Raw genomic sequence first — 26847 nt, 5'->3', positions numbered from 1 at the left:
GTATATAACTATAATTTTATCAACTGTATGTATGCTGTTTTGTTCTCAGTAACACAAGGAACTCATGCTCAACAACTTGCCTTGAAGATCAGGTTGCCAAAATTGCTTTTCTTTCTCTCTCTCTTGCTAATAACGCTGCTCCAAGTATGTGTGTGTGCAGCTTGTAAAACAATCAGCAAACACACCAATTGGCTGTTTGGCTGGGTTTAGTCCTACCCAGCTAATCTACATTGTCACTGATTTTCCTAACAGCTAACCATGCACACCCTGGACAACTTGGAGGAGAAACTGAGTACACAGCACTCATTTGTTTATGTAATTCTTCATTTGGCTAGAGGTGCACATAGAAATTGTATACTAACCTACATAAGTTGTTTAACAGTGTTAAGAATTGATGGATTTATTAGCATATGATAATGCCAATTAGCTTTTGCCTTTTCTGTCCAATACATATTTACATTTTCTTTAAAAAGCTGTCTGTCTCTGGACACCTACCTGATTATGTTCTGGTCTGGTAGTTGAAGGTGAGAACTGCTGGTAAGAGCTTCTAGAAAAGTATTGCCTTTATAATGTAAATATAAACTAAAGATCACAAGAAGCTATGTTTGATCTACAGTATTAGTGTTGCTATTAAGCAGAGAATGGGCCACAGAGGAAAAACTGAACCACAGATACATAAGTGAAATTGATGTTTAATTACAGGTGGCTTCCTTAGCATGCCTAGGAATCCCTCCAGTACTGTTTTGCATAATGAATTTTGTGTGCCCAAGAGCTAGTAACTATACTGAATTTCTACAGCTGCCTTTAGAAAGATGAGCGAATGGAATACTGCTCATGCCCCTAGCATGCTGATTATAAAGAGAAAGTATGATTGTACCTACCTGAATTGTAGTTTTCCATTCCCAATGAAAGGTCAGCAGATTGGGTCTTGGCTCTCTGCCCACAGGTCGGAGGCAGGCAGCAACATTTAGGGCGTAGAGCTCCCAGGATTCAGTTTGTGAACTCACCAAGCTCAAGACAGATCAGGACTTATAGAAAGAAAAACTCTATTCTATATATATCTGGGATGTAGGATTAAGAAAAAGTGAAGTGAAGAGCAGATGTACTGCAGCCGGTCTTAAGGGTGGGCCCAGCTGACCTTTCATTGGCAATGGAAAAGTATGATTCAAGTACTTTTTCCAATTTCTGCAATGAAAGGTCAGCAGTTTGGGATAGCTTTACTATGTCCCAATCTCAGGTGGGAGAGAGGCTGCAGTGTTCAGGAAGTAGGACCTTCCAACTGAGGGTGGCTTCCATTGAAGTGAAGGCATCTATGCAATAGTGTCCTGTAAAGGTGCTGGGAGAGGCCCAGGTGGCAGCTCTGCATATTTCTAGTAGAGGAGTGTTAGTGGAGAATCCTGGGAGCCCTATGTCCCCAAACATTGCTGCCTGCCTTCGCCCTGTGGGCAGAGAGCCAAGACCCAATCTGCTGAACCCTTCATTGCAGAAATGGGGAAATGAGTTCAGCCTAAGCACCAGCACCAGCAGGCTTCTTTCATGGGTTGTACATATTTTACTCACCACAGATTTTCGAATGCTAACACGAGGTTTTGGAATTGGTTTTGTAGGTTTATTATCGAAGCTTTCAGGAAGGGTTGAAGAATGACCTCCTTTTCGAGCTTGAAGTGCTAGTTGGTAGGCTACTTCAAATGCCTGTCCCAATGTGAGAATTATTTCATAGGCTAAATTCTGGAACAGCAACAAACAGCAGCATGAAAACAGGTTAGATTAAACACATTTCTTTTAGAAATCTAAATTATAACATCGTCACATATCAGGCAGAGCTTAATTTTCACACTCTGGAATACTGCAGAACTGTGATTCCCAAACTTTTTCTCCTGGACCACTTGAAAAATAGCCAAAGGTCTTGGTAGACCACCTAATGGATTTTTCTGCCTGCTTAGCAATTGTAATTCAGTGTGCTAGATCCTAAAGTATTTTTTAAAAATTATATAGAATTCAAATTTCACTACAATAAGAAATAAGAGAATCAATAAACATAGAATTAAAAATCATATGTTAATGTAATGGATGTGGTTATGGTGTTACACAAAATATTGTTCTGAGTGCCTTCCCGTCTTTATTGCTGCTTTCTTCATACCCACCCATTGATTCTCTACTCCTGTCGTGCTCTTTTCTGCCTCTTTGCCCCATTTTTGAACAACACCTCACTCTTAAGGGGAAGAAAATTGTGGACCTGTGACCCAAGAATATATGGGCTTGAGGCATTAAAGCAAGCATTCTCAGCACATCTGTAAAAAGACCATAGCAAGGAGCTGTTCTGCTATATAGATGCTTCTTTGGTTAATTTTCTGTACCTTTTGTATCCCCAGAACACAGACAAAACATTCATTAATTTTTAGTTCAGATGATCGTTAATAACAGAAGCCCTATGAAATTTTTTCTCTTCTACTCAATTTGTATTAGAAAATGTATTTTGGAGGGTGGGGGAACCAATTCACAGCCACTCTCCATACAATTTAACTATCTGCATACATTCATTCCTACTTACCAGCCATAACTCAAGAAGAGAACTCTAATGCTTTATAATGCACACATTATTATTTTTCTAAGTATGAAAGCTAAAAGCACTACAGTTATGTGAAGATATAATATTTTAAAGTTTCATGGCACAAATTTAAATTAATAAAACAGAAGCTTCCAGCATACCTATCTATTACTATTTTGTTAAAATTAAAAATAGACAAGAGGTTACCTTGAACTCTTATCTTCCAGATGTTGTTGGATTCCGACTCCATCATCCCTAACAATTGGCAGAGCTATCTGAAGCTGATGGCAGTTGGCATCCCACAACATCTGCTGGGCCAAAGATTCCCCACCCCTGCTTTATCATTTACCAGCTGCACATAAATTTATTTTTCAAAAGTCAAATTTTCATTCCTTAAAAAGAGTTTCTGTCATTGTTTTCAGAGCCTATTAGAGCATTGAAATGTATAAGAGTATTACTATAAAATCATATTGCCTTATTTAAATCCAGGTATCTTTTCCTAGCCAAAAAACAAAATTGTGCTATCACTTAACATAGATTCCTGAAAGTATAACAAAACTATTCAAGATTGCTTTAACTTGGGGGTTCTCAACCTTTCTGTCTACTTAAGAGAGCTGAAAAACACCAAGACCAACCCCCACTAAAAAGTGGTACAAGGGAACAGCCAGTTCCAAAATAGTGCAAGATGAAAGCAGTTTGGCATAATCAGCGGATATCTAATCCATCTTTCCAAATTGCTAAATTCTTTCCCACAGTGTTCTCCTGATGACAAGGTGTTTCAAAGCTAAGCTTTCCTCAGGTCTGCTCTGGAGTTATTGTTACTCATCTTTGTAAAGAGGAGTTTTACTTGTATATCTATCCTATCCCATCATTACGTGCCCCTCAAAGTCTTTATAGCCATCTCCTGTAATTTCTTCTGCCTTTCTCCTTTTGCCCTCAACTTGTACCTTATTTCCACTCAACCAAAAAAGCCTGCCAGTTTCTTTCATCCCTCTTTCCTGGTCCTTGCACATTCATTTTTGCTCATATAATAGTTTTCTTTTCTTACCCCTTCCTATTACCAGCTGATTAATGATAATAAATGTTAACCTGTGTTACCTGTCTCTAATTTTCTTCAAAAACCTTCACTGGCCCTTTTACAACAGAAGAAATAAAAGTATTGCCACACTTTTAAAAAGTGAATATCTCAAAAAAAATAAAAAGTCCCACCTGAAGTGGAGTTCACCTATTTCAGAAGAGCTGAGCAAAAAAAATATATTGTACCGGGGTTGGTCCTGAACAATCTTCATCATAGATAAACTGCAACCGAGAATTTGATGATCTGGCTAGTTATACTTCTATTTCTGTGATCCTCGGCATCCCTACTTAGAGGTAAGGTTTTTAAATTCAATGGAACTTACTGATTCACAGAATTGTAGATTTGGAAGGGTCCCAGAGGGTCATCTAGTCCACCCCCGCTGTAATGCTGCAGGAATCCTCTTTTCCAGGCTAAACATACCCAACTCCCTCAATTGCTCCTCATAAGGCTTGGTTCGCCCCCCTCTGCTTACTCCCAGCAATGTGGGGCTAGGATTGCAGCCTAAAGTATTTGCATCTGTCTCTGCAAAATTGCATTTATAAATATTTTTGATTTTAAAATGTGACCAAGTAGAAATATATTTATAGACCAACCACATCAAAGGCTGTGAACACATGGCAGTAATGGTGATTTGTCTTCAAGTCTTTTGTGATATAAGCAAATGTAGAGAGGTCTTCAGGGTCTTGTGCAGCACAAGAAATGTTACGAATCTCGTGTTCAGCAATAATATTCTAAAAGAAAGAAAAAGAAATGGCAACTCAGTGGATTTGATTAACATCATACAGCCCTTCAATCATTCAGCTGCAAAGTGAGAGTATGAACATCTGGGGCAGTGGGAGATGGGGGTAACGTTCCATAGCAACCATAGCAGCCTGGTTTCCCCCAAGTAAGCCTCATTAATAACAGCTCAATAAATAATACACTCAGGCAGCCTTTCCTTTGTCAGCAGACGTAAAAAAAAATGCGTGTATCAGGGGCAGATAGGAAGACGACATAGATCTGAAGACTACATAACCTTCCCATTCTCCCAACACCCCTCCCTCCCCAAAACAGAATTGTCATAAATATATTTCCTCCCAATTGTTTCTAGTGGGAGAAAAAATACATATGCCAATCTTCAGAAAGAGAGGGAGAGTAAAAGCATGCCCACCACTGTGTCCTGCTGTCACGTGGCCAGTAGGGCTTTGGATATACATGTACTAGTGATTCTGAGAATAGATTGTGGCCGTTATTCTACCTCTAACCACGCAGAGAACAAGAACATTGTAATGGTTTGGATCCAGACTTGTTCCTCTGCAATCAGAAGGGCAACCAGAACCCAGCAAAGGCTCACTGCTCAGTGAAACAGGGATGTGAAGAAGTTAAATGAGCCAAGCAAAATGAAGGGTACTGTCCAGATACATTAACACTTGGTATAGCAAAATGATATTTATACCTTCATTGCATTCAACTTTTCCAAATGTTATTTCACATAAAAACCACCAGGATGAGTTTGTTTAGTTTAAGCTAAGAACTTCAGATGCAATACTGTCACCACAATCCAAAACCCTGTTTGTGAACTGGTGCTGTGGGATTTGGTCATATATGTTTCATCTTTAATCACATACTTAGGAATTAGAATAAATTATCTTCTGAATTTGGATGATGGTTAATCTGCCATGCTCATGTGCCATCCTTAATCTGTTTTTCCCTGTGACAAATTTCCTCTGAGAAAGTATATTTTCAGGCAACTATGAACGCTCAAGAGAGCTCATTGAAATATTAATTTAGCAATCTATTTTAATAATGCATACTGAAAACTGGTTATTTGAATCTATGGGCTTGTGTTTTAGAAGAGAATCAAAACTATTAAATCCTCTTATCTCAAATTGTTGGAGCATTTTTAAAACTGTTATTTCTACATAAAGGACCACAATCAAATTAATGATTATGCCTTAATGAGCAATAATTATGTAAAGATCTTTAGACTCAGTAAGTTTAATACTCATTTAATTTTACACTACTTTGGGTAAAACCAATAATACGTCTTAATTTTAGTTCCTTGTTCTTAATTTCAGAATAGATTGCAGTGATACTAAAAAGCAGGGGTTCGGTTTCCTATGAATGAGAATAAAAAAAGATTGCCATAGGCTGTTGATGGTTGATAGCACAAGATTAGTTTTCAGAACAAATTAGAACTGGAAAGAATGCTTATGTTAAAAGAAGAAGCTCTATAAAGTTCTGTGGACTTTATAGTTTTTAATCTTCATTTCAAACTCCGTTCTGGTCCACTGAAACATGTGCTGGAATTTGAACTCTCTTAAGTGAATATGGCATGTATTTACAGCAGAGGTGGGGAATTTCCAGCCTTCAGGACAATCTTGGCTCACCAGGCCATCACTTACCCATCAGCCGATGTCACTGGTAACTTTGGCTGATGGGTGGGAGAATAGGGTTTAATCCCATGTTGGCTGTGCCACCCTGTTTCCAGCTGGGAACAAGATCATGCCGCATAGGCAGCAGAATTTAAACTCTACCCATCAGACATTAAAGCCCTTTCCTTTTCCTTTAATCAGCCAGGGGGTGGCATGCAGATGGGAAACGCTGCCACCCCCCTGCTTACAGCAGAAGCAGAGCAGCTTCCCCACATTTGCAGGAGGGGGAAGGGTGCTTTGCCACTTTAAGGCAGTCCCTGTGCTCCTGATAGAAATGTAGGGGAGAGATACTACATTTAGAACTCTTCCATAAGGGTACTTTCAGATTTTACAAAAACCAACCAGACTGTCCTCTCTTCAGAAAAAGCATGCAGTGACTGCCCAAGACCTACTGTGTAAACTACTCAATGGGTACAAACAACCTAGTGGGAAACAATATTACATTTTACTACAATTAGTGCATCAAGTGCTAACTTTGTACTTTTAGGGTGCAAGCTTATACACACAACAATGGAAAACAATGGGACTTACTTTTGCATAGACGTGTGCAGGATTTTACTGCTAAGGGATCTCAGCTGTGCCTATATTTTCTTGATTTATTGAATATATTTTAAAAATAACAAGGGAACAGCCTGTGTGTTTTGTTTGCCTGAGTTTAAATGCCGTGTTGCTTCCAGATGGGGACGGAGAAAACAATGCTGGAAAAGGACAGGAACTTATGCTAGGAGTCATCCCACCATTATCCTGTGCAAGTAAACTGTTGTCCAGGAAGGCCAAAAGCACTAATGTGCACTTTGAAAACGGGTGGCCATACATGTGAAAGAACATCTTATTATAAAATGTACAAGTAACCAAATGATGCCTACCTTATTTGTTGCATCAATAAATTTTACCCCTTTATAAGAGACTGATAAAACAATAGTAGGAACTTTCTTCATTTGTTCTGTAGACTTCTGAAATTAAAAACAAACATGAAAGAATGTGGTGTATTGAATGTACATCTGATTTCCTTTTCCAAGACAATATACTACACTCAACTGTAGGGAATGGGAAATCGAGGATATATCTCATTATATATTTTAATAGCCCATCTCTGAAAATGCGTGGAATAAGCCACCACATGCACATACATAGTACAAGAGACATGAATACTGGTCAAACCCACAAGAAGTTTGATTGCATTGCTTCCAAGCACCGGGAGGATTTAATGGAGGATAAGGCATTCAGGTGCTACTAGCCATGATAGCTATGATCCAGCTCCACTGTCCAGTTTCTGGGAATCACAAGCGGGAAGAGTGTTGTTGCACTCAACTCCTGCTTTTGGGCTTCCCATAGGCATCTGGTTGGCCACTGTGAGAACAGGATGATGGATGAGTTGGGCCAGCAGGGCTCTTGTTACATTCTTAAGTGGGTAATACAAAAGCCTCTGACAAAGCAGCAGCAAAGTTTCTTGATAATGTAACAGATTTTTATCTGGACAATTGAGGCTACTTCATCTACTCTGGTGCTTACTGTGAGATGTTTGGCTTTAACAGGCCTGCAGTTTAACACCCCTCAGGATCACATCCTTATTCTTCGATACACTACAATTTTTAATGCTAAAATAGCCTGACTGATTATCCCACCTGTATGCACTTGTGTAGAAGTACTGCAGTTTCCTTTGACATTTTAAGGGTTTTAGAGATTCTGTTACTTCCTGAAAAACTCAAAAAATTATGTAAAAGGGCCATATTTATTTTATCTATGTTTAATATAATCTGTGTCCCCTTTTAGTAAAGATAACACAAAGCAGTTACCAACTGAAACACTGAACAAGAAAACATCCAACAGACAATAAATATCAGGAGAAGGAAAACATATTAAAATGATTAGTTAGCTCCTAATTATAAAGATTTTTGAATTATAAAGAAAGATTATAAAACTTTTTATTTGTATAGTTCTACATTTAGATGGGATAAATATAGATATTAATTATACTTCGTAAGTGTTGAGTTAAGATGCCAACAGTTTTCCTCCTCTTCATACAAATAATATATTTGAGCACCAGAAAAGAACATACAGAATGTATAATGAGAAAGATTGAGGTTATGGTTTATACGTATTTAATTGACATCCTTGGAACGCCTTTCAAAAGCGTCAGCCTTTATCTCCCCAAAACTAAATATCAGCCTCTTATTTACACTTTGCTGCAGATAGAAACAAATAAAATGAAATAATTTGTATTTTCAATGGTATATATTCTTAATCATTTCATAAATTTGTAATTACACATGAAAACAATGATGCCAATGAGCTGTTAAGATTTTATTCTTATCTAAATAGATTTTGTTGGACAACTGCCAGTGACACAATTGTAGGATATTCTTATAATGTCTTAAGTGAAAAATACGTTATGATTGGGCATTATCACTCCTGAAATGTGACTCCACACTGATCTCTCCTGTCCCTGCTCTCAGCAGTTGTTTTTAATACTATATTATTATGGGTTTTCTGTCTTGATTAGCATGAACAGGCTTATTGCTGTTTTGCCTGAAATACTTGAAGGATTATCAGGGAATTAACCAAAGGAATTAACCAATATTCCCTGATGGTACTAGCTTTTGGAACGTAGCATCCATCAATGTCTGAGGGAAGGAGAAGGAGACTACTAGAAGGATCCCCCCCCCGCCCCCTTTTAATTTGAGCAGAGAAAGGAGTCTGAATTTGTTAAAGGAAAAGTACTTTGGGGGTTTCCGTTGTTCTCCTTGGGAAAGTGAAACAGGACTAGTGGTTTTGCTCTCTGCTTTAAATGTTCTGCTTGAATTTTTGTAAATGGGCAGGCATTACAAAAAGACACCATATTCCTCCAGTACTCCCTTGGCCAATGGTGGCCAGCGATGTAGTTTGCTACAAATAGCTGCCAGTGGACCATGCATAGCAACTGATGCAGGATTGGAATTCCCATATTTACCCTTTAGGTGCCAGGAGGAAGCAGCGGAGGTGGGAATGACACTGCCAGCCCCATGCACAGGCATGGTTGTTGAGTCCCTGCAAATGTTAGCAGCCTGTGTCTGTGCTGGAAAAAACATCCACCCAGTAAGCACCATTCAGCAACTTCTATCTGAATCACTGCCTCCCAGCAGTAAAGGTGGAAATTCTCCAGGCCCCCTCATCACATTCCAAGGGATTTAAAATGGCTTACGCTTTCCCCAAGGGAGTTCCCAAGTTCCACCAAAAAGGGGCTTGAGTATCCAGCCCTATGGGAATTTACTAGTCAAGTTTTCTGTTAAGGAAATGCTTGGCCTGCTAAATCTTATTATATTCTCTACAGAAATAAAAAGGTGCAAGGGGGGGGGGGAATCTACTTATCAAGAGGTAGGAAATGTACAATGTGCATGCAGTTGGAGGTTTTAGTGATAACATGAAAAACTATGTAACATACGTATAACTAAAGTATAAAGAATATTGCAAAGAAATCCAGAGTTATTTCATTTAATGTACAACATAGATGAAGTGAGGCAGTTACAAGTAAAAGTCTGGCCTATTACAGCTGTTTTGAAAAAGTAAGTTTCACTCACCCTCATTTTTGCACAGGCATCCTGCGTTGATTCTGTGCCTCTGAGCTCTTTTACCAGCATAGAACCTAAATACTTATGAAAGAAACAAGGCACTGTTTTCTGAAGTTATGAAACAGAGTAAGCAAAATTTCAAAGAAAGCTTATTTGCTGACCTAAAACATTCTAGGGAGAGTAGACAATGTGAGATACAGCCTTCTCTGTAGTGGTGCCCTGCTTCTTGAATTCGCTCTTCTCAGAAGTACACTTGGTGCTGACACGTTGGCACCAAGTAAAGCCCTACCTGTTTGTGCCAGGCACTTTCAGTGTTTGAATGTATTGATTGGTGGTTTTAGCTGCTCTTGTTGTTTAAAAGGGTTTTAAGATTTGTGATTGTGTTTTATGTGATTTTAAGAATTTTGCTCTCCAGCCTGGAATCTATTGAGCTAAATCCTCTTCATTAAATCAAATCTATAATATTCCCTTTCATAATGTTAGATTTTACATAGTAAATTTACAAAGTGTTATTTCATGCTCTTTGTCTAAGTTAATTTATTAGCAGTACTAGCAGGTGTTGTTGTTGTTGCTGATGTTATTATTAATTACTCACCCTTCACCCTAAGATCCCAAGTTGAGTTACAACAATTTAAAATACATTAAAAACAGTTTAAAACAACTTAGTTGTCAAAGGCCAGAATAAAGAAGTGCACGTTCATAATTCAACTGTATAGTGAACTTGCCAGACACACATCTGTGGGGAGGAACCTCCACAACCTAGAGGCTGCTACAGGGAATGCCCTGTCTGGCAACATGACCCCCTGAGCCAGGAGTAGAGGAAGGGAGGTGCCCGGGTGTCACCACTGATGGGGGTGACAAAATGGGGTGGTACTCACCGCAGGAGCCTGCAGCGCACCCGAGCCACATGTTTCTCCTGGGAGAGACGCGGTGGCTTGGGCGCGTGCAGGCTCCACGCTGCCCAAACTGTCCGCCCACTGCCTCCCCGCCAGCTGTAGGGCGGCTGAGTGGGAGGAGGCAGGCAGACTCTGGAGGCCCCACGGTGCACCCTGCCCTATGGGCAGCTCGCCCCACCCTCACTCTGCCCCTATGGAAGGATCGCCCCGCCCCTGGGCACGCTGCCCCAGGCGCCCAAGTGGCTTCCTCCGTCGCTGCCCTGAGCTTCTGCATTTTCCACCTTTAAAATAGAGGAACACCTACAGATGTCATATTCATGGGGAGAAGTCATCAAAAACAAAACCAAGGATTTACTCTTAAAATCTATGTCTATACCAGCTGTCCATATACAAATAGAAAATAAAAAGTCACACTACTGTGCAGTTACAGGACCATGCAGGGTGCACATGTGATGTAAAGTTACTTAGGTTGCAATTCTAATGTTGGCCAAAGGGCAGCTGAGGGGCACATGTGCCAATCCACCAGTGGAGGAGTTCCGTCTCTGGGGCACTTTTATGACCCTGAAGGAGCCCCTGGCATGTTCAGTGGGTGTAGATGCAGTGCCAGTGGCAGGACATGAAGGGGGAATATTGGATGTAGACTGCAGGAGGCCTTGTATTCCCTCATTCCCCTGAAAAGCACAAAAAATCTGTACTAGTCCTAGAGCAGGTGTAGTCATTCTTCCTTCACTGATGTCAATGGGATAAAAGGGGGGTGGACACATATAGAAAAATGAGAAAGATGCCACTACTGCTACCTTCTACTCTGGCTGGAGCAGGCTAGTGGTGCCAAAGAAACGGTGGATCCTTTCATGAAATTTCCACCACCACATTATTGCTCAGTGGTATACATTCTTCTTGGTATATAACATTTTATTTAGTTCACTATTGTGTGTTACCAGGAAATTCTGTCCAGGATCATAAAGTCCAGTATTATAATTCTGCAAAAAAAGCCTAAATCGTCTCAGTACAGTTGAATTAAAGCTGTGAAGCTTTTTTCCTTTTTAAAAAATAACGTGTGTAGCACACTGCTGCTCAAGATGTAAAAGGGTGGTTTTTTAGGGGTTTTTTAAAAAAAAGATTAAGTCTTATTAGAGCCTAATTTCTTTCTATTAAGTGAGTAGTAGATTTGACAGATTCTTCAAGGCTTTTGATAAAACCAAGGACTGGTAATTTTTAATAGCACCACTTTTAAAACAGCGATTGAAGTGTTTGCTTCCAATGTGCTGGAATCAGCATGTGAACAAAGCGAAGTACTTCACACAGCAAGAATTTTATAGAAGGCAGTAGTACCACAAGATGTGGTAATGGTCACTAGCTTAGAGAGATTTTAAAAGGAATCGGGCAAATGAATGGAGGATTAGTCTATCAATATGGGAGCTGAATTCAATATCCATGTACACAGGCTATGGTGCAGTTCTGAGTACCTGATTCTGGGGACAAGCATGGGTGGAAAGCTATGGTGGTCTTCATGGTCATACTCAAAATCCTTGAAAACAATGCATCTGGGTTCCCCTTCAGTTCTCTCCCTAGCACCACCTTTTTATATATTTATGAGACTTTGGGTGTCAATGGCATAAAAATTTGGATGTTTCTTTAATAAAGAGCAGGGACTGAAACACAGATTTAAAGATAAAGCTACAATTTCATTCTGTATTCTGTTCACAATAATGTAAAAAAAAATTATTTGTATCATTTTTGTTTCTGTAAGAAAGACGTTATAGTTGTGATGGTAGAGAAAAAGACTACCAAAATGTTAATGGTCACTCCTTAATCTGGACAATTTCCAACTATTCTCAAAGAAAACATTGAGTTTGGCAAACTTACAAATGCTTTGTAATCGCATGACTGGAAGATTAGTTTCTCTGGATGATGCTGCCAGTATTGTACCGGTGTTGATGCTGTTGCCTCATTAGGAGGTCGTAAGGTAATTGATGGTTCACCCCAGTCTCCAGTCTGAAAATCAGATGTATTCAAAAAGCAATGTAAACTGAAGGCAATTAGCATATTTCACTGTGGTTGCAACCATGGCATTTTGGCTACATATTATTATTTACAGAACGTGCCATTCTGAAGAATAAAAATAACTTTATGAATGCCCATGTAGTCAGCATTTATTACTTCACTACAGCCTCCAATCTGAGTTGTCTAGCAAGGAGCAATGTCAAAAATAGGCAGACATTATTTAAATGCTGCTGCTACTTATACACCATTGTTATCCTTGTGCATAAGAAACTAACAGCTTGCCCATATATATGAGTGTTTGGAAGTAAGCCTCATGATTTCAAGCACCTATAGGATTGTAATGCAACGAGACCCATACTCAAATCCACTTTGTCCAGTAGGTTTGCACATGATTGCAACCTGTGCCTGTGCCCACTTGCTTATGAGAAAGCCCAACTGTAATCATTGGGACTTGTTCTGTAATCCTATGAAAGCCTCCTTAGAAGCAAGTCCCACTGAATTCAATGAGGCGTCCTCCCATTTAAGTGTATATAGGACTGCAGTCTTATTTTGAGGAAATGTTGATGAGAATCTGAATATGTTTCTTAACTACCACCAAGGATGCTTGAATTTAATTAATTTTCTTACAGATAAAAAAGCAAATATTTAAACTGATTTAACAAAATGGTTACATTTGGAAAGTACTTTCTAAATCTATATGTATTGCAACAAATCTTACAATTTGCTTATCTCCGACTTCTGAGCCTTTTTGTCCCAGTTTAATATACTCTTTCTACTCACTGTTTTTCAACTCCGTTGAGATCAAATCGGCAACTATTTGTTAAAAGCTTACTAACAGTTTTAAACAAACTTGAGAAATAAGAGGTTGGATTCAGGAAAAGGCCTGCAGAAGGAAGGAAGCAGAATCTGGTATTCTGCTCCTCCTCCTCCTCCCCCTGGCAGCCCCACCCAGCTTCTCATGAAGATCAGGGGAGTGAATGCTGTGGATCTGTAAAAAGTAGGCAAGTTGCCTTCTGTGAGTGGGAGCTCTGCTCACAGAATATGCTCTGACAATTTATGGGGGATTCCTCCTTAGTCCTCTGTGCCACAATTCATCCCATTTGGCAGAATCCCTGTTACTCAGGAGACTGCTTGGGCAGGGTAGAGGGCAGAAAAAACCAGCTTCTGCCAGCTCCCTTCTGTAGCCTTTTCTCTGGCTCCATCCCAAGATTAAATCAAAGCAACTGAAACACGTAATTGCTGTTGAAAGCAAATGAGAAAATTCCAATGAAAGAAAATGTCGTTTCATTTCGTAAACCAGGACAGAGCAAACAAAACAAGCATTATACATCCATTTTCATGGGCCACACAATCATGACAAGACAGAGGTTGGTTTGTACAGATCTACAAGGACAAGCACAAGGTAAACTGGAAGACATCAAAATTAATAGTAACCTTCCAATGTGAAAACTGAAGCAGAAGACAAAACAAGCAGAAACAACTTTGTGCCAATATTACTGCCTCATTGAAAACTAATCGTAATGTGGTACTTTCCTTTAAAAGTGCTTCAGAGATATATAAATTGGCATTTTGCAATCAACTATTAACTCCTGTGCTTTTCTGAGTTTTGTTTTGTTTTTTTGTGGGAGGGAGGAGGTGTCTGGGTAGACTTGGCAGATACACTACATTTCCAGCAAGTAGCACTTTATCTAATCACTATTTCTTGATGCTGGAAAATGCTGAAACTGTGAAATGTCTGTTGTGTAGACAATAATAAAATAACAGTTAATACTTAGCTTTATATAGCACTTTAGAATGTTTAAACCATGTCACATGGATTAACATTTTGCAGTTGCTAATATCAACATTAGACACTCATAGTTTTTAAACATGGAGGCTCTATAAGGATAAATTATCTGCCTTTGAGCCCATTCAAAATTTATGCAGTGCCTCTTTGCCACATGTATAATGGCATTCCGTAGGTGAAATATGGAAGGGCTTTTCAAACACCCAAGGGCATACAGTGGATACGTATTCAGGCACTGACATCGGCCACAATTTTCTTGCCTATGCTCACTGCATTTTTACTGCAATTTTCTTCACACTTTACAGTGTTCAATATCACAAATACCAGTTATATATAGCAAACGTGTGCTGCAAAAATAAGAGTCAGCCTTTGATTTTACCATCCTCAAATGCTGGGCATAATCCTGCGAAACATCTTTTAGGAATATATTTAGCTTTATCACTTAATCTGCTGCACTAACAAGTATTTCACTTTGACTACATTGTGACCTTGTGGAATTATCACTGGATATGGCAATTCAGTGTAGTGGACAAAAAAATCTTAAAGGCTTGCATTTTTATTTTCCATTTATTTAAGTAATCTTATTAATATCACTCAAAGAAATGTGATTATGCTCTGAGATTACACTTTATTCCATCCGAACGCTAAAATTGTCAAGACTATTGTTAAGATGACAGAATGCTTGGTATCTGCTTGTTTTAAAGCTCTGGACAGTACGTTTTAGCAAAATAAGTATTTGCTTTTGTATGAAGATTTATTCTGAGTATAAAAACTTTAGGATGTAGAACAGTAACAAATGCAAAAAATAGAGGTAGTATAGAATCTTCCTGTATATACCCCACTGTCAAACAATGTCCATGATCCAGAGCCCTTTGTGTTCTCGTTCCCAATGTAAATTCATACTTCTCAACTCTAGGATACATTGTTACAAATGAACATGGAACCCTTTAATGTCACAGTTTTACAGATTTTATACTTTTCAGAATTTACAAAAAATGTCCAGACTAGCTGTTCTCAGTCCAATAGCTAAAAAGTGGAACCTACAGCTGAAATGAGAAAATATTCAGCAGTCTGGATCAAGGTCTTACAAAAACCATAGTGCCTTTAAACTAAACAGGTAAATTTATGATTTTGGTGGCAGAGGCTGCAGCTATGGAATCTAAACAAAATTAAACTGAGACGTAAGTATAAGTAAGTGCAGAAAGCTAATTGCAGTCAAACATATGTCTACCACATAAGTATTGTCTTCCAAATCTATGTTATGGGAGAACTTTTATGTCCCAGTTATTTAATTGGGGGTATTTAAGTACAGTGGTACCTTGGAAGCCAAACTCCTTGGCTCCCCAAAAAATTGGCTCTTGAATGACTGAAACCTGGAAGTGAGTGTTGGAAAAAAGTGAGTTTTGGAAGCCGAACATCCGGCGCAACTTCCATGGCTTCTCATTGGCTGCAGGATGCTCCTGCAGCCAATCAGAAGCCATACTTTGGTTTTTGAATGGTTCCAGGAGTCAAATGGACTCCCAGAATGCATTCTGTTCGAAAACCAAGGTACGACTGTACAAACCTTAACTATAATTAAAATTAGTGAGCTGCAGAAGTGCTTACGTTTGGTAGATCATTCTCACTGTAAATATTAATAGTGGCACACAGAAATTAAACAGGTGAAGCTCCTGTTATTGCACCATTCTGCCATTGTTGAAAATGCATTTTAATGTATCATTAATTTTAAAAAGAACCACTGATTGCACACATGCTCTTACATGTATGTATATGTGCAATTGTCATTTGTTTCTCAATGGGTCATTTAAGCTTCAAGTTGTTCCTTTATTTGTTTCATTGGTTTGTGAAAAAACTCATAATTCAAATTAATCTGTTGTTATCAACATATTTAAGTATTTCTGCTGGGTTCCTTAAAGGACCTGTGACCTTCTTCTGCCTCCCTCTAATAGCTGGGAAGATGCAGGCATAGGAATCAGTTCAGATGGCATTCCTCATGCCTCACAACTAAGTAGCAAAATACCAAAATGCTCTTAGTTGTACATACTATTAAATATTATATAACAAGTATTATACTATTAGTAATAATAGAACTGTCAGAACTGACAGCACATAGGTGGGTGGAAGGTGCAGATACTGCTGCAGTTCTTACAGCATTTCTGGTCCCCTGGTTCTAGGCAGTTTTCTCCCTTTTGCAGCAAAGGTGAACTCTGACTATAGTTTTTTTAATTCTGACACAATATAAATGATGGAGAAATTGTCTGCTCTGCACATGCGCTAGGAAGGAATTGCATGTATAACATGCACTGAAGTAGCACATTAAGACAGTCATAAGGCTGATATTCAAGATACAGTTTATGATATGAGCACATTGCTTCAAGGGACTTCCTGTATCTAAAAGAAGTCAGATTGTTTAGACATGCTACAAGATACCATTCATGAAGAACACATTGAAATGATGAGCTAGTACATCTTTTAAAAAGGGAGAAGCAGCCCCAAGAAACTAGAAGGATCCTTCCTGGTCACTGAAAACAGAAGGCACAAAACCGAGTAAAATTGCAGAATGTATGCAATTTACTCCCATCCTTGTCTTTGAAGGCTAACAAAGACAAAGCACCCAGAGCAGAAGTTAAACTATCGATGAGGTCACTTCTTCTTTTAAAAAACTGACCTTTGGTGCTGAAAAAATTGTATCCTGCTACACAAAAGCCAACAAGTTTATTGCACACTATGAAAACAAAATGTAAAAACACATACGTACAATCCTGGAAATAATTGGATGCTACACATTGCTTTTTGAAGTCTGAAAAGCATGGCACCTGTATAAAGTATTAACAACACCAAGGCAACACAATGAACACCAATACAGTGACAATTTATTGAAGTATCTTACATTATGAACCTGATGGACTGCTGTGTAAGGATATCCTGCATTCTGGCTGGTCCAAATTTCACAGACAGAAGACTGCTAATATAAACAGAAAACTACATCTCATCTTGTAAATAGTAAAGCACCACCAACACCCCAAGCCCAGGAAGAAAAAGTATTGCAGGTGGGGGCATGAACACAATTGCAAGATTTTGTATAAAAGAAGAGAGCGTTTCAAATTGGCAGCAGCTGTTAAAGACCTCTAACATATTTGCTGACAAAACATATTTTGGGCTTATAGAAAGAAAACACAGCTCAAGGATTTCAGATTGAGTTTTGGACCTATTCAGGATAATAAAACAATTATATGATTATGAAATAGAACTTAATAGCAGAAAGGGGGAAAGTGTTCAATCATATCTTAGCCTTTGATTTGCATTCTACAGCTGAAAAGGGTTTTTCAATGGAGATTTACTTTGGGGAGAAAAGGCTAAAACAAACAAATACTGAGCATAATCAAATGTGCTGCTGCAGAGCAATAACAACTAACGTCAGTGGTATTTGTGGATAACATTGTAAAGGTATTTGAAAGGCCTTAATTATTTGAAAGATACTAGCTACAGTCAACCAAGGCTGCATGATGCACAGTCTCCAAACATTTCCATGTGGTAAGCCAGAAAGAGAAATAGCAGAGCTCAGTAGATTGGACCAATACCTTTAAAATGCAATTAGAAAAGAACAAATTCATAGCTGTAAAATGGAGTAGCAACACACTATCTCATTCCAACCGTCATATGGAATGCAGGATGCTAAACACATGTTGTGTTTGGAGAGAAAGCAAGATGCACATTACAACAATACAGAAAAAGGAAGGGGAAATCAGATACATATCATCTGATAGCAGAACGTCGTATATATTTCCTTATTTGGACACCACAAGCAAATCCAATATAATAGCTCATAGTAGCCAAGCAACTAAAATAAGCACCAAATAGAGTAGCTACCCAGAGTCTCCTGAGAATGCAACAATGAAAGGCTTTAAACAGCTGAGAAATGCAACTACAATCTCTGGAGTAGCTAGCAATTAAAACATCAATAGCTTAACCACAGTATGCAGAGCATAGCCAGCAGTTAAGACAAGCAGCAGGAATTTAATATCAGTGTCTAAATAAAGCCTGCATTCAAACAGAAACAGCTTCCTGCAAGAAAATCACGATTGTGCTCATGTTTCCCTTAGTGAAATATGGATGCCTCACACTGACTGACAAGCTGTGTCACTGCTGAAATTCAAAGGACTGGTAGTAGAGGCTGCCTTTCTCTAAACTGACCAGAAAGTGTTCCTACAATTCAATCCTAGAAACCCACACTATAGCAAATAAGTGATTATGAGGGGGTATGGTATCCACTGTGGCAGCACACTGTCACAACCAGTTGCATTGCGCTTCCTGTCTAAATCAGATCAATAGTAATTGAATATTAGTACTTTGGCTACTGAAACTGAAATCATGTATGTGTTAAGTCATTTGAAGGATGTCAGACCATGTGGTGGTTGCTTCCTCAGTAGGTTTTGCACAAAGTATTAGCAACAATGTCAAGAATTACCTGAGCTGCAAATTGGACAAAGGTTAAAAATAGACTACTGCAGACATACTTTGGAGTATGTACATACTTTGGAGAATTAGATGGTGTGCTAGAGGCAAACTGTTACCAATGCAATCCGACCCCATTCCACTGGAGGACAGTCTACTGATATCAGTCTACTGGAGGGTGGTCCTGCTAGCACACTGGCCAGAATGTAAAGAAGTCCAGCATAGCCAATGTTGAGTTCCTTTGGTCTGGGTAGAGGAACACTCTTGTGAGGTACTAAAGCTGATTAACTAGATAGCTATGAGACTTTGTGAAGGGAGAAAGGAATGGTTGTGGGATGAGTTGGGTGTCAAAGCTGTGCAGTATAGCTTCAGCCTGGACTAGAAGGAGTGCTGAAGAACTAAGCAAAAGTGCTTGTAAATTGTAGATTGGAATTGGGTGAAGGTAGCATGTTAGCACATTCCAGAGGTCCCATGCTTACTGAATACAGGATGGGAATCATTGTCTTGTTCATCCATGGTAATGGAGAACAGCCCTTATACACAGCAGCTTACTTTGCCTACTATGCCTAGGCCTCTGCTTAGCTGTCATTTATGGGCAAAACAAAATGGAAATCATTTGAGCCAAGGTACTAAGGAACACACATAAAGCAACGGAACTGTGCTTTCTTGCCACTACTATTTTCTACCTAAAAGGCCATGCTCTCTTCTTCTATCAGTCCAGATGTGCTTATGCAACACATGCACAGAGAGGAACCCAGGCAGCTGTGTTGGCACAAAGAAAATGGACTTTGCATGCCTCAGAGTATCCTCCTGCCAAAGGATTCATCTGCCTTTCAAAAAGTTACCTACAGAAGTCAGTAGTTATCTCTTTTAAAAAATAAATGAATATATTTGAAGCATTCCTAAAGACCTAGCAGAGTTATGAAGATAATTTATTCTGACTACATTAATGCCTAAGGCTTATTTTACTCATTAACTAGCTCCATGTCTGTTAATGTTTCAATGGACAGGAAACAGAGAAATGGCATGGCAGAAAATGCAAACTGTATGAATGAAAATGGTTTTAATATAAAGGTCGCTTGTCCTTTCTGCAACTTGGGGCAGTTTAAATGAACATGTGTTGAGGTGGCCTTGCATAGCAGTTCCATGAATACATTTGTATTTGGCTTGTTTTTCCTGTCAAAATATGGCAGGAAAGCAGGATTGGAGCTGTGACAGTCAGGGAGTACTGTTTAGCCCTTCTGCTGTTATCCCAGTGAAAATGTGCCTGCTCCCCTGCAGCAATTTGCCTGGGAGGAAAACTTCATTTGGAGCCAATGGAGCTTTTGCCTCACAGACAAATAGCTGTATGTGCTATTTTCATTGAGGCTGTGGTGTGGGAGAAAGAGTTAACTCCCTCCCCATGTTCCCAGGTCCTGATCCAGGTTAGGCACTCTATAGCTGTTATTTTGATACTAAAGGAAAAATTGGTATGTTTAATATATTGACAAATTCACCACCATTCTGTTATGGCCCTCACAACTCCTCTGCAGCGTGAGGCACAAATTTTATATATAGTGACAACTCCTGCATTTCCCCACAGGGGAGATGGTCAGTTTCTCTTTGCAAGCTCCCATGAAGGCATAAAGAGAAGTAGCACTTCTTCATCTGGGAAGCAGCAGACACCTAGAGTTAACCTGCTGCAGTTCTTAAAAGATGAAGTGATAATTGGGTGTAATTCATCCTGAAAACACATATAAATAATTGAAGTAAATGGTTCATTATGCTGAAAAGCTATCACAGAGAAGAGTAGACCAAATATTACTAATACAGTGGTACCTCGTGTTACGTACCGTCTCCCTTACAAATGTTGCGGGTTACGCATTCCACTAACCCAGAAGTAGATGCCCCTTGTTGAGACCTTTGCCCAGGGATGCGAGCGGAAGTCGTGCTCCAGTGGTGCAGCAGCAGTGGAGGCGCCATTAACGAAAGCGCGCCTCATGTTACGAGCAGTTTCCTGTTACGAACGGACCTCCAGAACGGATTAAGTATGCAACACAAGGTACCACTGTAATACTAATATTAATAACTCTTGCCATCTGGGAATTTGTTTTGCTTTCCAGCTCCATTTCACTTGCAACCTGAGTGTAACAGAGCTGTGAGAATCTGATGAACTGGAGCTGGGTGCTGAGGCTTCTAGAGGTCTTTGAACACTATAGTATGACAGATCATCAAACCTATCCTGGTGAATCTCAATGTTTTACAGGAGTCTGAAGAATCCATTTATGTGAGGAAATGGTATATAGATGCTATGGAACTATCCCAGCAAGTATCAGCAAGTATTTAAAAAGAGTAGCATTCCATGCCAAACAATAATAAGGTTATTGTCAGATTGTGTCAGTTGTGTTCCATCCCCATGCGATAGAGAGGAAACCCCAAACAAATAAACTTTAAGGAAATTTTCTCCACTATCAGCTGCTGCTTCAGTTTGTTTTTATGGAAGGATGTGATCTTCTGAGGTTCAAACTGACAACTTAGATAGCCATTAAAATAAAGGATCCTGTAAATTACAAAGAAGCCTTCCTTTCTAGACTGCTAAAGCAATGAAACAAAAAAATCACATCATTATTCTTGTGCATTTTAGTATAGTGTATAACACCCATGCCTGTATCCTGACACCTTCAAGAGGCAAACACATAGTGTAGTATTCAACCAAATTTAGACTCAATGAAATTAATGAACATAACCATGTTAGGCTCATTCATTTCAGTGGGTCCACTCTGAGTAAAACTCACTCCTGTAAGATGCACTCTGGTTATAAAAAGTGTCTTTTAAGGATACTAGACTACATCTTTCTTGGGCCCGAATGTTCACATCCATGATATGAAAGGCCTGTGGCTGCTCCAGTCATTTCAAGACTCACAACACATCATTGTATGTGATGAAAAAAGAACAGAAAGATGGCTACATTTGCCTGAATCTAGTTTCTTCCTCACACTTCATTCACCAAGATGGAATTCTCTATTTGAACAAGTTTGCCCTAAGGTTGAGATGAGCTGGTACATGCAGACAGCCCTAAAACTATTGCAAACTGCTTTCAAATTAATTTCCATCTAGCTGAACAAAAGTTGTGCTTTTTTCAGGGGCAATTGCTTCAGGTTCCTGCTGTCAGTTACTGTGGGGGTTTTTCAGCCCTGTCTAATCTTTTAAAAAAGTCAGTCTTGGTGCTCATCTCTCAAAGCAGGATTTAGCCTAGCGATTTCAGTTCTAATGTGCCAAACATGCACAGTGAAATGAAAACTTCTGCTGACTAACCACTTCCTTTTTTGCTAATAATGTCACTATAACCTTCTCAACCTTAACAGCCTTTCATCTTCAGTATGACTCTAGAACGGGTGGCTGATATGTCAAATGTCTTTGGTCAAGTACCCTCCCTTGGAAAAGCAGGTATGAAAAAAGAGTATAAACAATTTCACAATCAGAGGTTGAAAATATGAGTCCAGATTGTATAGAGTAGGAAATCAGCTCAAAAAATACTCCAAGCAGAGTTAGACACATCAAATTTGTCCAGATTTTCCCACTTAGAAGTCAGTGGGCATGAAAATGTTACCAGAGTTTGGGGCTCTGTACACATTACTGATTTAAATCACAGCTAGGTCATTCTTTTTCTCAACAGGGATCAAAGCTACTTTTTTGGGGGGGGTGGGACATATCAAAATACAGTATTTCCTAAGAAACGTCAGGATAGATATGGATTGTGGCTAAGATGTGTACACTACTTCCCAAGCCAGCAATGGGAATACACTGGATGCAGATTAAACAGGAGTGTATACACAGCCTGGGTCAATAGGCATGCCTACAGGAAGGATCAGAACAGAGGAAGTGAATTTGCATAATTATAAAGAGATCACATATTAAATACAAATGTAAATGGAAGCCCACCAGACTTCTAAAGAAATGTTAATGGGCTGTGACATGCATTTTATGGACAAAATCAGTGGAACTGCTTTGAAGGAAGTAGGCTGAGTATATTATGGAATTATAACTTTAGTTTCATCCTTGCATGTTTATCATGTCATGTATGAGAGAGATAATTCAAGAATGAAATTGAGACAACTTCTAGAAAGGAAATATTATATACCTCTGGGGAGTATTATATTTTCAAATATGCAGAAATGAGAGAAGGGCTTGAAGAGGGTATAAGGGACTAGAAGTGGCAACAGTGAAGGATGATACTCAGTGACACGATGTGCATATATCAAGCTACTCAGTGACAATAAATCTGGCATTGCCTATTCCAACATTCAATCTTTGTGACCTGCAGAGTTCTTTTATAGTAAGTGGTGTTTTATTACTCTGCTCTTCTTTATCAAAGCTATCTTGCATACCAAGGAGGACTCCCCAATTCCTTCCAATAATAGGTTAGCAGAAAACCTAATTCAGCTGTTTAAAACCACATATTAACATTTGTATTTAAATGTTCAACTGAGCAAATATAACTTATCAGCTGCCCTTGGATTTTTCAAGAGGGAACCACACTTTTCCTTTTTTTTTTGTTGCTGTTAGATTTTAAAAAGATTGCAATATGGGCATTAAACACCCCCCCCCCCGGTCCAGGTTGAACTGCTGAAATAATCAATTTGTACTTATGGCTATGACAGGCACTTGGATGCCTCTATCAGGGCAGAATGCCTGCTCAGTGGAGTGAAACTTTCATGTCACTAACATGCTTCGTGAACTCAACTGGCCTTCCATCTGTTTTGGGTGCAATTCAGAGTTTGGTCTCTGATGCGTACAGTGATGCATTACAACATGGTTTATGATCTGGCCTTAAGTCCTGTGCACCATCAAAGAACAGCACATATCACCCACAGCACTTTCACTGATAGAAGTTCAACTATGCTGACCATTACAATGAAATATGGCATATGTTTTTGGTCAAGCATATGCTATATTTAAGGTAGACAGTGGATTATTCATTTGTGGTAGAATGTATTGAGGGTAAGTGGCATTCCATTTTTAAAGGGTGCTGAAAGTGGTTGTGGTGGTGGGACATAATCGTGGCCTTCAGATTCTATTGGACTCCAGTTTCCATCAGCCCCAACCAGCATGCTCCATGGTCACGGTGATGGGAGTTATACACCAAAGGCCATAGGTTAGTCACTTCTGGTTTAGTGTAATGTCTGCAGCATTATTATGGTGTTCATTAAGTACAGACTGGAAATATTTCAACAGCCCCAACATAAAATATCTAAATATACAATACAGTGTACCTCAGGTTACAAACTCAATTTGATCCAGGGGTCCGTTCTTAACCTAAAACTGTTCTTAATCTAAGGTACCACTTTAGCTAATGGGGTTGCCATGCCGCCACTGCACGATTTCCGTTCTCAACCTGGGGCAAAGTTCTTAACCCAAGGTACTACTTCCAGGTTAGTGGAGTTTGTAACCTGAAGTGTTTGTAACCCGAGGTGTTTGTAACCCGAGGTACCACTGTACTCAAAAGCCCTTTTAAGAATGACTGGAATCTAATTGTAAAAATAACAGCTTCAGCAAATCCCTTGAATTGCTATAATGTCAGCAAAAATCAAAACCAAATGTGAGCACATAGCATCCAATTTCTGTCAAAAAGCTATGAAATGTATTTCTGTCAAAATCTGAATAAGAAAGAATATCCATAATTAGATGGGAAGACAAAGTGGCTTCATTTGCAGTTTACATAGAATTATCCCTTGTGGGGCCAAAAATAAGAAATGGGCCATTATTGATGAGAGTGATTTTCAGAGATAATAAACAAGCAACTTTCAGAAATTCCTTAATAAGCATGGAATGAAATTACTGAAGGGCAATACTAACTAGTAAAACTAGGTATCATAAGTACATTAGCAGCCACTCAACTACGAGGTGGCTTTTGCCCTTGGTTTATGATGGATGCTAAGGCGTCAGTTACATAGGCCTGACTTTGAAGCTTGCTAAATTTGTGTTGAACTATTAAATTCTTAATGCCTTACTTAAACCATTTGCTGAACAAGATTCCCAGTCAGGTTTCCATCAAGACACCTTAATTTAAAAAATCCTAAGGATGGTTTAGATTCTGCAATAAATGAATGCACCCAATAGCTTTCAGTTGCAGGGAAATATTTCCAGACTGGATATGTTGCTTTTTGGTAAGTTCCAGATTTTTTTCAAGAAATATGTAAGAAGTGTACCTAGAGCATCCCAGGTTGTTCCCAGCTGTACTCTCAGACTTCCCATGCTTGAAGGTCTCTGCCTCAGCAAGGGGACAGGGATATTGCCATATACTTGGTATCAAAGCATGCTCAAACAGGACACTCCTAGGCTGCCCTATGTATGTGCAGAATGTACCGTGACATCAATTCATGATTCCACAACTCACTTCAGAGTTACACAGAGCAAAACGAACTCATTCTACAGTCAGCCAAAACTATTTTGAATGTAGCAATATGATTCCACTTAACACTTAATTCCACTTAATTGTGAGAATACACCCTGGAAGATCTATAAAAAATGTTGCTGATAAGGAATTCGACTTTAACTGCCTTTCATTTAAAAAAAGTAATGTGTTCAACATTGTTTCTACAACCAAATCCTAGCAATAAGGCATCTTGCTGGTATCATTCGCTCTTAGGAGACAAAAAAAATCAGTCATTAAAACCTTATCTTCTTCAAACACAAACAGAATATTTCGATTTCACATCTCAATGCTATTCATATCTCCCAGGCCTGTTAGCATACAAATAAACTAGTTTACAGAATATAAAGTCTCTCTAGAGCATAGATTTTAAAATGTGTGTTTATAGAGCAGGATAAAAGAGTTACAAAATAAATGCAAACCAATTTAGTTTATGGTTCCAAAACATACTAACATTCACAAAAAGATATACTCTTATTTTTAAAGGTACATCTTCTCAAATTTTAAAGAAGTGAACATACAACCCTAATTATATTAAATTTTAGCAGGAAAGGTTTTCCAACATTACCTGTGCCATCTGTCTCTCCAGTTTTGACCGAGGAATATCATCAAAATAGCTGTCATTTCTTCTCCTCCTTGCATCCCCCTGCATGATAATGTGTGGAACGTCCAGGGAGCCACCAGTAGTGTAAGTGCTTTGGCTGAGTGAGGGAGACAACTGAGGAGGAGTGTGGTTACCGCTGGGTTCCTGCACATAATTAGAGAAAGTAACAGCATGAAATAAACAGAATTTCCTGCACTGAAACTAAACGTGTATGAACTGCAGCTACAAGAGCTAGTAACACAGTGTTTCAAGTGCTGGACATATATATAATATATATAGCACTATGTATATGGTGCTTTACAGGTATAAGGTATGACAAGTTCCTACATCAATAGATCACACTCTAAAATAGAGAAAAAGAACAAAGTTGGGGCAATGGGGGCAATGGAAGAATATAAATATTTGGTTTCGTTACGTTAAGCCATAGATATGATCCTGGAAATGCTGAATTTTAAGGAGGGACTTACAGGCTTTAAGGAAGGTAGTCACACAGAACCATTTGCGGAGGCAGTTCCAGGCATGAGGGGCAGGAAGGGGAAATGGCTGGAATTATTTCAGATGGCAGGAGACCTTTGGACAGCTGAGGGTAGAAGAGCTGGACAAGTGACAGGAAGGAGTGTGGCAGGACATAAGCATGGAGAGATAAGGAGGGGCAAGAAAACTCTTGTTCATCCCCATATCTTGCCTTGATTATGGCAGTCTTATTCTCTCTGGCCTTCTGTTGTCTCACCTTGGTTGACTCTCATCCATTCTGCACTCTGCTGACAGAATTATACATCTCTCTGATAAATGGGTTTTGCCACTAGTATCTATTTTTATTGTTTTAAATGTGCCTGCTGTTTTTGAGTTTTTAACTAATTTTTTTTTTTAAGGGTGTGTGCGCGCATGCGTGTGTGTAAGGTAAAGGACCCCTGGACGTACACACACACACACACACACACGAGACTGTTGTGTAAAGGGTGACTAATAAATTATTAATAATAATATGTGATGTCAGGTGTGAGGCAGGTAAAGGTGTGCCTGCCTTCACTTCATTTCAAAGTCCCTTTGAAGAGGTATCAATACAAAATGTTTGTACATGGACTTCAAAGGCAAGCCCTGT

The 26847-nt window shown here is 39.1% G+C and overlaps 1 protein-coding gene across 18 annotated transcripts in view; it reads right to left on the bottom strand.

Annotated features, from left to right (window-relative positions):
* The window catches only part of ANKS1B (ankyrin repeat and sterile alpha motif domain containing 1B), a 324701-nt gene that overhangs the window by 2161 nt on the left and 295693 nt on the right, over positions 1 to 26847 (bottom strand). For 11 of the 18 annotated variants that reach the window (XM_083462878.1, XM_083462888.1, XM_083462891.1 and 8 more), the window contains 7 exons: positions 25710 to 25889; positions 17165 to 17239; positions 12351 to 12479; positions 9598 to 9669; positions 6907 to 6993; positions 4220 to 4357; positions 1561 to 1728 (listed from right to left, as the gene is read on the bottom strand). In XM_083462878.1, the coding sequence (XP_083319004.1) occupies positions 1561 to 1728; positions 4220 to 4357; positions 6907 to 6993; positions 9598 to 9669; positions 12351 to 12479; positions 17165 to 17239; positions 25710 to 25889 (849 nt within the window). The remainder of the gene's footprint in view (positions 1 to 1560; positions 1729 to 4219; positions 4358 to 6906; positions 6994 to 9597; positions 9670 to 12350; positions 12480 to 17164; positions 17240 to 25709; positions 25890 to 26847) is intronic. The other 7 variants (XM_083462890.1, XM_083462894.1, XM_083462887.1 and 4 more) reach the window with 2 other exon arrangements.

Source organism: Podarcis liolepis (assembly GCF_965112155.1).
Source record: "Podarcis liolepis genome assembly, chromosome: 10".
Lineage (NCBI taxonomy): Eukaryota > Metazoa > Chordata > Lepidosauria > Squamata > Lacertidae > Podarcis > Podarcis liolepis.
Note: the sequence above shows the minus strand (reverse complement) of the source record. Positions and strands in the feature narration are given on the sequence as shown.